The 11,450-nt window shown below is 50.6% G+C and overlaps 1 protein-coding gene across 3 annotated transcripts in view; it reads right to left on the reverse strand.

The window, feature by feature from the left end:
- The window catches only part of LOC121477342 (death associated protein), a 69,867-nt gene extending 58,810 nt beyond the window's left edge, over positions 1-11,057 (reverse strand). The window contains exons 1-2 of one of the 3 annotated variants that reach the window (XM_041731553.1): positions 8,528-11,057; positions 6,306-8,093 (exon numbers count right to left, since the gene is read on the reverse strand). In XM_041731553.1, the coding sequence (XP_041587487.1) occupies positions 8,087-8,093; positions 8,528-9,465 (945 nt within the window). In that variant the 5' untranslated portion in view covers positions 9,466-11,057 and the 3' untranslated portion in view covers positions 6,306-8,086. Of the gene's footprint in view, positions 1-6,305; positions 8,094-8,527 lie in introns of those variants that run through there. The other 2 variants (XR_005984214.1, XM_041731554.1) reach the window with 2 other exon arrangements.
- Positions 11,058-11,450: the final 393 nt, after the last annotated feature.

Raw genomic sequence — 11,450 nt, forward strand, 5'->3', positions numbered from 1 at the left:
CCTAACATGTTTTTGTTTTTCTTTTAAATTCATTTCCTCCTCATCTAGCTTTCCCTTAGTTCACGCTCATTAGAAATTGGTTAAAGGTGCTGGGATGGGCCAAGTTGTATTTCCTGAGCTCACAGGTTGAAGCCCTTGCCCCCATAACCTCAGAATGTGACTGTATTTGCAGACAGGGCCTTTAAAGACGGGATGAAGTTAAAATGAGGCTGTTCAGGTATCCTGATCCAATAGGATGGGTGTCCTTCTAAGGAGAGGAGGAGACACAAGGGATGGGGCCACAGAGGTGTCACATGAGGACACAACAAAGCGGCAGCCATCTGTAAGCTGAGAGAGGCCTTAGGAGAAACCAGGCCTGTAGGCACCCTGATCTTGGACCTCTAGCCTCCAGAACTGCAAGAACATAAATTCCTGTAGCTTAGGCCTCCCTGGGCTGTGCGATTTTGTTACAGCAGTCCAAGCAGACTAATACCCACTTTAAAAATGATGTCTGAATCATCTTAGCTTGGCAGACATACAACCTTAAAACTGCAACTCAATAGATATGCTCTACAAAGGGACTGAAGGAAAAAGGACTGTGCAGCTAACTACAAAGAAAACCAACGATGAAGGTCAAGGTGACATTTGAAATGGTCAAGCTGAAGCCTGGCCACTGCTCTGTTGAAGTACACATATCAGGCTCAGTCACCTCCCATTAGCACTTCATTTAATTCAGTTTATAAAAACAATTAACTTCATCAATCCCTCACAGTGTGTGTGGTGATTAATGCAGTAATAAAAAGTGGCAATAATAGTAATAACTCAACACTGAGACAGGTTCATTTGAACTTGCAATACTGCCAAAATGTATGATGGCACATATTTACGGTGATTGTTTTACCACTGTCACTAGAACTCCTCATTTGTGAAAATACAAAGGCAGAATTATTTTGGCAGAAATCTCTGCAGAATTCTTTGCAAATGGAAGTTTTTTTATGAGACATTGGAAAAAACTCATATTTTTGGTGTAGTGGTTGTTACTCAAAGGAGAGCTTCAAACTGAAAAGAATACCAAATCCTGCTTAGCAGAAGTGCTGTGCAGACAATGGGGCCATGGACCCTGGAGACAGATCCTTGGGTGCAAATCCTAGCTCCACCCACCTGTGTGAGCGTGTGTGTGTGTGTGTGTGTGTGTGTGTGTGTGTGTGTGTTCGTTTGTATGTGTGTGTATGTCTAGGCAAGTTGCTGGGACTCTCTGTGGACTAAATGAGCTAGAATGTGTGAAACACCTGCCACAGGGCCTGGCAAATGCTGAACTGTTAGCTACTCTTCTTCGATGGATGTTAACAATTAACATCTACTACTTAGTCCTCCTTAGTCTGTGTCCTTGGTGCTGTGATGTCTCTCAGGACAGTTTCCTCAGATGTAAAACAGGGATGACAGTTCAGACTTAAGGGAATGAGGGGAGTGAGACACCTGTAAAGTGCTGTACACTGCAGTGCTCTACTGATGTGGTCAGCTCCCCATCCCTAGGACTGTCGTCAGTAGGTCACTATCTAAGTATGCAAGCTTCTGGAGACAGATCCTGCGTAATTCTTCAACTTTGCTCTTCTTCATCATCACTATGTACAGGCACCTTTCTCATCACTGGCCACATGATATCCTACTTTACAGTAACTCTATGGAGTAGATCCTGAGGGGTGAAGAGGGGGAAGCCAGTGGGCCGGGAGCTGGATCTGACCCTGGCAGCCCGTCCCCTTAATAACCCCCTGCAGGCCTGTCTTTACTTGGACCTTCCAGGAAACAGAGCATCAGTAGCCCCTCGGAGAGGCACAAAGTGACCACCTAGGGCAGGCTCTGGTTACTACACCACCCATGCCACCCATGTGAGGGAAGAAAAAGAGTTTGACATTCAAAGCTCTTTACAGAGCACTTCCTGCCTGGGGGGTAGAGGGAAGGGAGGAAGCGTCCTCCGTGGTCAGACTGCGCCGGGTAAGAAGTATTGAGGAGGCAAGTGATGTCACATTCTCCTGTGGCTGGGGCATCCCCTGGGGTGTCAGGGTGCCTGGCTGTTCTCTGTCCAGGCTCAGTAGCAGGCTAGCACGATCCACAGCTGCAAGTCGGGCAGGGGTGAGAAGGCTTTCCCCGAGGGCTGTTCGCGACTCAGCCCCTGTCTTGCATAACTGTCCCGAGGCAGCGACTCGGGTGCCCCAACACGACTGGCAAGTGTATGCCACCTTTGCTCTTACCCGAGAAGAATGGCTGAAAGGTTACTGGCAGGAAAGTTAAGCCACTGAAGAAGCGATGCAGAGGTCCGCAAACTGTTCAGGTAGAGAACAAAAGAGACCAAACCAGAAGCCAACCAGAGCTGTAGGTTAGGAGTCAACCCAATCATCTCAGGCAGAGCAGGAGAGCGAGGTGGAAGGGGGGGCCTGCCCCCTGCCCTGGGGCCTGGGGGGTCAGGGCTAAGGAGCACAGCCCACGGTTGCTAGGAGACACAGCTCTCCAGGAGCAGGGAGGGAGAACCCACTGGCAGGTAAAGACACTTGGGTTCCTGGGGACTCGTGGGTCTGCGGTGGGGTTGGGTTCTGGGGGACGCAGGGGATGAAAGCAGGAGAGGCACCACCAGCTGACCTACCCCCGAGGAGCACCTGCCCCCAAGATGTGTGCAGTTGTGACAGGGGCTTCCAGGTCCACGGGCAGTTGGGGAGTAAAAAATGAGCCCCTGATCAATTCCTGAATTTGTGCCCCTGATGGTTTTATCAAGAAGCTGAGGAAGAACGAAGGCAAATGGCTCTTTTGTACTTAGAACTGTGGACTGAGGTGGGAAGGCCCTTAAGCTCCCCAGGGCAATCCAGTGGCTTTCCACAGGTGGACATGACCTTCAGGCACATGGTGTGGTGGCTGGGGCCATGGGGCTCTGGGTCTGAGCTACACAGGCTGGCCCGCCTTCCACAGTGTCCGTTCTGTGACTGGGCTGTGACCCAAAGAACCAAGTGCTGGGTGACCAGGCCAGGACAGCGACCATGCTGGACAGACTGGGCCAAAGCTGAGAAGGGGGTGTGGGCAGCCGGGTGGGGATGCTTCAGTTTAGGGAAGCCGGTTTCAGAAAGTATGGGGAGAAGTAGGATCCATGCCCAGAGGCACAGCAGAAAAATCTGAGTGTCCACCACTCCCAATCCTAGCCTCCCCTGCAGTTGGGTTGGGGCCATTTACCTGGGGCCTGGCTAAGTATGGGGAATAGAGACTAAGTAGGTAGCATCATCCATCGCCACACCCCAACAAAGATGTCCGTGCCCTAGTCCCCGGAACCTCTGAATGTGTTATATTACCTGGCAAGGGGGAGTTAAGGTTGCTATTCAGCTGACCTTAAAATAAGATTATTCTAGGGGCACCTGGGTGGTTTCACGGTTGAGGGTCTGCCTTTGGCTCAGGGCATGATCCCAGGGTCCTGGGATGGAGTCCCTCATCAGCCTCCCTGCAGGGAGCCTGCTTCTCCCTCTGCCTATGTCTCTGCCCGTCTGTGTTTCTCATGAATAAATAAATAAATAAAAATCTTTAAAAAAAAAAAAAAAAAAGATTATTCTGGAAACGGAAAAAAAAAAGAAAAGAAAAGAAAAAAAAGGACTCTCCCCAGAATGCTCCCAGAAAAAACCAGCCTTGCAGACACTTTGATTTCAGCCTGGTAAGACCCATCTTAGACTTCTCCCCTTCCAAATGATGAAACAGTGAAGTGTTATTTTAAGGCTCTAAGTTTATTATGTTTTACTAACAGCAGCCATAGGAAAGCAATGTAGTGACACATGTAAGTCACAGGTGTCACCATAAGCCCTCACACCATGATCTACACAGGCCATGTGATGGGGGAGCCTTGTAGGATGGCTACCTGGAAGGGAAACAAACCTTGATTTGTTCAGCCCAGCTGCTGAGATTCTGGGTTGTCTGTGACATCAGTGAGCCCTATTGGACTCATTAATGTTACTGTAACTAATACTTAATCCTTTTGATGTAACTGTAACTGATACAGACCTTGATACAACAGTGAGTATTCCCTATATAAATGAAAAGATTTCTAAGTTGGGAAGGGGATCGCATCCCCCAAACCAAGTAAGAATGCATGGGCATTGTGTAGAATGGAAAGAGCACACACAAGAGAATGAAACCAAGTATGGAACAATGGAGGGAAATCTAAACCGTATTTCAGAAATGCTGCTTTCTACCCTCACTGGGAGTTTTTGAAAAAAAAATGAGTGACTAGAAGTGTCTTTTTTTCTTTTTTCTTGGCATGTTGGGAGCAAAAGCAGACCCCTTTCCTGTATTCTTCAAGCATTAATCAGTGATTAGGTGGAGGGCACTGGAGGTGTGCTTAGCAAATCTGTAACTGTATGGTTAACACAATAAAAGACACACTAGTTGTCCACTGCAGGCAAGAGAGTGGCCTAGGTAATCTGGAAAGCTTCCTGCAGGAGACAATTTAGGGAGAATTATCACCCACAACCTTTTAATGCATCCTTAACTCATGTTTGAATGACTAACGTAACAGAGAACTGAATTATCTTGAAGTTACTAAAAAAAGGACTCTATTTTCCGTTTCACTTTAAAAAAATACAATTGTGTTTATATTTCCATTTGACTCAATTTGAGAAGGGATGGAAAGTCTACTTTTCAAAGAAAACCATATGTAAAATTAGTAACGCTCAAAGCTACCACATATTAGATTTATGAGAACTTTACTGACATATGGTTTTGGCTACCCTGGGAAATGGAGGGGAACGGGGCCAGCAAAATGTATTTAACAGAGAGATTTTATCCACATCACTGCCACCAACTCCCAAAGACAGGCAGAGATGAGTAATAGTGTGGCTCATAATTACATTCTCCTTGCTGCCGTGGCGTACTGGTCCTGCTATTTGATGGAACAGAACCTGGCTCGCTAATTCTAACTTTGCTAATTTGTATTTCCAATAATGCTCATAAAACATGCTGTCTCAACCCATTTCTCCGCAGATACTTTGTAGCTGAGAGAAATGGAGAAGTCTCAAATCATTAAGACTTCATTACTTTTACAGAGGGCCTGGATGACAGTGCCCTGCAGGGTGAGGCAGGGCCTCCAGTGTCTTTAGCTCAAGCTGGTGGCTCAAGCCACGTCAGGGAGTTACTCAATTTTCCTCCGTCTCTCCCACCAATACAGGAGGCACACGTGTTACTGAACTTCTATTTGCTTTTCCCTTGTTAATCGGCCATGAATTTATAAGGGTAGAGGGAAACACGGGCACACTGTAACACTCAGCACACGGCAGTTACTATTTCCACTGCTAAGATGCAGGGCTCAGACGGAGAGGGACACTGCAGGTCCTAAAAAAAAGATTATTCTGGAAACGGAAAAAAAAAAGAAAAAAAAAGAAAAAAAAAAGGACTCTCCCCAGAATGCTCCCAGAAAAAACCAGCCTTGCAGACACTTTGATTTCAGCCTGGTAAGACCCATCTTAGACTTCTCCCCTTCCAAATGATGAAACAGTGAAGTGTTATTTTAAGGCTCTAAGTTTATTATGTTTTACTAACAGCAGCCATAGGAAAGCAATGTAGTGACACATGTAAGTCACAGGTGTCACCATAAGCCCTCACACTATGATCTACACAGGCCATATGATGGGGGAGCCTTGTAGGATGGCAGGTCCTGCATGCTCTGGGGGATGTGAGAGGTGGTAAGAGGCTTGGGGAAGCTCACTCAGGAGCTATTTATTATTTTGTGCAAGACATTGTGTCAGCCACTGGGGATAACGGTCATGAAGACTCAGCCCAGAAATAAGGCACCTGGGTGGCTCAGTTGTTTGAGCGTCTGACTCTTGGTTTTGGCTCAGGTCATGATCTCAGGGTGGTGAGATGGAGCCCTATGTTGGACTCCACACTGAGCACAATCTGCTTGTCCCTTCCTTCTGCTCCTACCACCCCACCATCAGCCCCACATAGGCTCACTCACCCACTTTCAGACAAACAAACAAACAAATAAATAATAAGAAGACTTGGGTACCCGGTAGCTCAGTCGGTTAAGCATCTGCCTTTGGCTCAGGTTATGATCCTGGGGTCCGGGGATCGAGCCCCACATCGGGCTCCCTGTTCAGCAGGAAGTCTGCTTCTCCCTCTACCTCTCCCCCCTGTTTGTGCTCTTTCTCTCAAAGAAAAAAGACTCAGCGCAGAAGCAAGGAGAAGAGAGGCAGATAAGTGGAGGTTAAGTGTGATAATAAGGAAACGGGATGCCATGGGAACGCACAGAAGGGTACCTGGCTCAGACAGCAATAATGAGAAAACACAAAAGAACATGAAGATAGTTATAGGAGAGAATTTTATTGTTTCCGATTGAGGATTTAAGCACGAGTCTTTGTTACCCAACTTAAGCACTTAATGAAAGGGTTCCTGAAGTTTTAAGGCTGTTATTTTGATTTATGAACTGTGCTCTTGGCCACCTTTGATGATTATTCTTTATTATAGTGGGTGTCTTTTTTTGGCTTATTTTTTAATATGATCTACTTTGCAGAACTGCCTACTCTCTGGCCATGCCGGAGTAAGCACGAGCTCTCTGAGCTTTCCTGCAGGGACCTCTATAATACTGGGGAGTGCACGGAGGGGTACTGCTGGGAAGCGAAATACTTTAAGCAGCTTTCTAACCTGTACCCCTGGGCCAGGATGCCAGGCCCTTCCTCCACCTGCGGCCATGTGTGTCTAGTCTTGGAAAATGCAGAATAACAGTGACATATCCCTACGTAGCTCTTGCTTGACTGGGGCCCCAAAGGACCTGTCCTGAACTCATTGAAGGGCTTACCTGTGGGATTAAGTGCCCTCTGGCTCTAGTCCTGACAGATGGAAAAAACGAACTGAAGAGGGACAGCAGCAAAGGTGGCCCTGTCCTGGACCTTTCCCTGAGGAAGATCAGGGAGCCCAAACCTCTCATTTGAAAGAACAGGAAAACTGAGCCCCAGGGAAGTGATGGGCCTCAACACCTAGAATTCAAGCTCACTGCTCACCAGCACAGATAAGTTGCTTCCTTGCTCCTCAGGGTATCAAAAAGCTATTTAATTTGTAATTCACAAATCCTAGATATTTACAATTCAAAGAAAATCAGAGTCCTTTATGAAGCCTGGGAAGTTAATATGCATAGTCGACGCCTCTGATCTTAAAAATCTCGGTATGGACATGTCTTTCCAGGCAATTTAATTAGGGCTACTTTGATTTGGCATCACTCCAACAGATACACTTCAAGGCCACCCAGTAGCCGGGGCCAGGGGCCAGGGGGAGTCGTGGACCGACTGCTGCCACATAGTCCAAGGCCGCGAGCGCCACTGGAGTTGTCCTTTCCTGAGCAACTGCCCAGGTCAGCGGGCAGCTGGATGTGATCTATAGCAGGAGCAACTAAAGGTCAGAGTTGCCTTTCAAAGAGATCCCTTTGAGGTAGTCCCTGTCTCTTTTTGGGAACTAATGCAATTTTGCAAAGGGCCCCAAAGCATCTTTTCCCTTATGGTGGAGCTGTTTTCTGAGATCCCGAGCCTCTTCATGCCTCACACACCACTTAGCCATTACTCACTCTTTCCTGGTGCCAATTAGTTTCCTTGCTGTTGAGAGCATCTTTCACCAGAGCAAAATACTACCTACTCTGGAACGAAGCTTACTGAAAAACTGCTGTTTTCTCTCCCGTGGAGGGAGAGAATTAGAGCCCTAGAGTGGGGACGGCAGGTCACGGGGCCCTCCCACCAGCCTGGGCACACGGGCCAGCAGGGGCAGCCATGGCCCCATAAGGCTCTGCTCCTGGCAGACTGACTCTAGCATTAACTCTGCAGTGAGGACCCCGGAAGAAGCCCACACGCTGCTGTGACTCGACCTCTGCAGGGGCAGCCTCTGTGCCTCCCAGGTCCTTCCGCATGGATCGGCTGTCACTGTAAGGCAGAGGAGGAACAGACCTCGGCCGGGTGGGCCGCAGTCGACGCTGCAGACGGGGACTGTGCTCATGCTCGGGAAGGAGGCGGCAGGACTATAAAGCGTAGCGTTATCATTGTCATTATTTTTTTTAAGAAAGATGACTCTTTTCTCGATTTAACTTCCTTGGCTCAGAAGTTTAGGATCTGAAGGAAAGAGAAAAAAAAAAGCCCACGGGGGGAAAAAGCACTTAAGAAAAAGTCGGATGAGAGAGAAAGTTGGGCGAGGGGAGAAAGTCCTACTGAGCGATCAACGGCCCACCCCACGTCCGCTCCCCGGTTCTTCCGCGGACAGGAAATGCCGTCAGGCCGCAGCCGACACCTGCGCGGCTCACAAGCGCGGCCGGGAGCGCCCCGGCGACTCGCTCTCCCGACACCCGCTCGCTCCAAGTGCGGTCCTGGGCGGACGCGGCGGAGACGCTGCGCGCAGGCGACTTCCGTGGGGCCGCGGCCGCGCCAGCCCCGCCCGGCCCGGTCCGCGCGGCGCGGGCGAGGTCGTCGCAGGCCCCCGCGCCCCTTCCCGCGCCCGCCCCGCCCCGCCCCGCCCCGCGGGGGCACAGACAGTGGGAACGGGTCAGTACCGGCGGGCGGGTGTCCGGCTTTCGTCTCCAGCTTCCCCTCGGGAGGCGAGGACATGATGAGACCGCGTGTCCGACGGGCGGCGACGGCGACGGCGACGGCAGCGGGCTCGCGGGCCGGCGGGAGGTGCGCGCGAGCGGGAGCCGGAGCCGGAGCCGGAGCCGGAGCCGGAGCCGGAGCCGCAGCCGCAGCCGGAGCGCGCGGGCGGCGGCGGGGCCGCGCGGGGAGGCGGGGCCGGCGGCCGCCGGGAGGGGGCGCGGCCGCTCGCGCTGACGTGGCGCGTCCTGGCCTCCCGCGGCTGTGCGTTGTCGTCACCGCGCGCGGCCCCGCCCCCCGGCCCCGCGCGCGCCGTGGGCTGAGCATGCGCAGTCGGCAGCGCCACGTTGGACGCGGTGGCCGGGGGTGCGGGAGGAGGACGGGGGCGGGGCTGCTGCTGCTGCTGCCGGCGGGGGCTGGAAGGGCCCAGCCGGAGGGTGGCGCCCGCCGGGCCGCGCTCAGCCCTCAGCCCGGCCGTCAGGTGGACGGTGACGGCGGCGCGCCCCGGGGGACCGGCCCGGCTGGCACGTGCCCTCCTGCGGCTCCCGCTTGGAGCGACTGATCGCGTGCGGAAGTGAGACCCCAGGTGGGACCGACCGGGAGCCCGAGGATGGCAGGGGTTTGTTACAAGACGCTGCGAAGGGCAGTGCCCCCGCGCCCCACGAGAAAGCCCTGCGAGGTCTGTGCCCCGCCCCCGTGTGCTGTCTTCTCGTGGCGGCGACCTGCTGTCCGCAGAGGATGCTGCGCTCTCGCGCCCTGGTTCGCAGCCTTCCCGCCTTCTCAAGCGCTTTGCAGTTGCAGGTGTCCCCCCTGTGCACCATCCACCCCGCCTTGCCGAGTTAGCGTTCACGGACGCCCAGGGCCTCCGGTGAAGGACGTAGTACCGCGTCTCTTGGCTGTGCATCGACCTTTGACGATGCAAGTGATCAAAGAGGTTGAGCACCTCACCCTCCCTTATCCCTCGGCCCAGTCCAGCCCGTCTAGTGGTTCTCCAGCAGCACAGAGGCTGCCCCCAAACAGGGAAGGTTCTTTTCCAAGGTTACTCACGACCTCCATGCTGCCCAATCCAGGGGTCACTCTTCCACTTTGATCTCACTTGATCTTTCAGTAGCACTTGACCTAGCGGACCATCCCCATCCTTAGCTTCACTGCCTTGACATTCAGGGCTCTGGCTGGGTGCTTGGCTGCTAACTCTGTTAGGTGTAGTTGGCTCCTCTTCTATATTTATAGACATTTGAGTATTCTGAGGCTCAACACCAGCCTTCTTCTCTATCTGGACTTGGCTTCAGTGGTCACATGCAGGCCCATGGGTATGACTGTCATCCATATGCTTACGGATACCAAATCTGCAAACCCATTTCTCTACCCCTGCCCCTCCACTAAGCTGCAGACTGCCTCCTTGACCTCTAGATGTCTAATGCAGTACTGCCCAACTCTGCAGCACAGCACACGTAGAAATGCACATTCTACCCATTGATCCAGGGCTTTCTCCCCCATTTTTCAACAGCATTAATAGCAAGATAGCTGTTGGCCAGATGGTGGTCATGATACAGTTGTCATTCCCTTACATTCTTTCACATCAAAACTTGGAGACAGGTGTCAGCAGCTTATAAGAAAATCCAAAATAAATAGCCGAGCACTCTTGGTCACTAACACACTTAGTGGAACAGTGAGAAAATCTATAGACACTATTAATTTGGATTCTGAATGGAAAGAACCTTTAAGGATACCTAACCAATTAATTGTATGAATATTTTCCTTTTTATGTATGTGCGTGAGTGATATATTGTTAAAAACTCATGTCTTAATAAGTCTAAACCATTTCTAAGAAGTATAAAATAAAATTTCCAGGTTAGAAAACATTGTTATAGTTTAATTGGCAGCATTTTTGCCTTCAGTGGTACCTAAAATTGCATGTTAAGAGTGATGATATTTTCTATCCTGTGACATGTGGCATTCCTAGGGAGTCCTAGGGTAAAAGAAGGAGGCTTCTGAGGAGGGAGTCAAGCTACCCAAGGGCGTTGGTGGCCCCACTGGGCTGCCCTGAGGCCTCAGAGGATCCATATCTTTTCCTAAGGCCTATTCTGGAACTACACTGATTGGAACCCTGTGGTGTAATAGTCATGTCGAGTTTAACATGTTCAAAGCAGAATTCTGATTAATCCACCTACCCTGTAGTACCCTCTCACCTAGAATAGCATCCAAACTACAGTGTGGGGTACCTGCCCAATCAATAGCATTGCTACTGAAGAAGATGTGGTTGTGTAAACAACTTGGCTCGAGAAAGACTACCTGTGTTTCCCAGCCTCCCTTGCACCCAAGGGTGGGGCAGGTTCTGCCACTAGAATGTAAGTGAGAGTTTGTTGGGAGCTTTCTGGCAAAATTTTGCATGATTGAGGGGTGCCTGGGTGGCTCAGTTAGTTGGGTGTCTGACTCTTGATTTTGGCTCAGGTCATGATCTCAGGGTCATGGGATTGAACCCCGTTTCAGGCTCCTGGTTGAGATTATCTCTCTCCCTCTCCCCCCCTCCCCGCTCTCAAATTAAATAAATAAATCAAATCTTAAAAATTTTTTTTGCGTGCTTGGTATGAAGACTTCCCTTCCTCTTGTTGACTTCATTATTCATGCTGCCTTGAATTCAGACAGAAGGTGGAAGGCAAAGCAATCATTGCAACCACGAGGCAATAAAAGGTATGCATGCCATATGTTAAGGGTGGCATAAAGATCAGAGGCATGTGGGATTTGAGGTTCTATGGAGGCTCTGCAGAGCAATGGACCCCACTTCCAGACTATCTTGTTGTGTGGAAAACAAACCCCTATTAGATCAAGTGCCCGGGGTTGGTGTCTTTATATCCAGCCAAATGCAACACCCAACACACATGACCTCGC

This window comes from Vulpes lagopus, chromosome 17 (assembly GCF_018345385.1).
Source record: "Vulpes lagopus strain Blue_001 chromosome 17, ASM1834538v1, whole genome shotgun sequence".
In the NCBI taxonomy this organism is placed as follows: Eukaryota; Metazoa; Chordata; class Mammalia; order Carnivora; family Canidae; genus Vulpes; species Vulpes lagopus.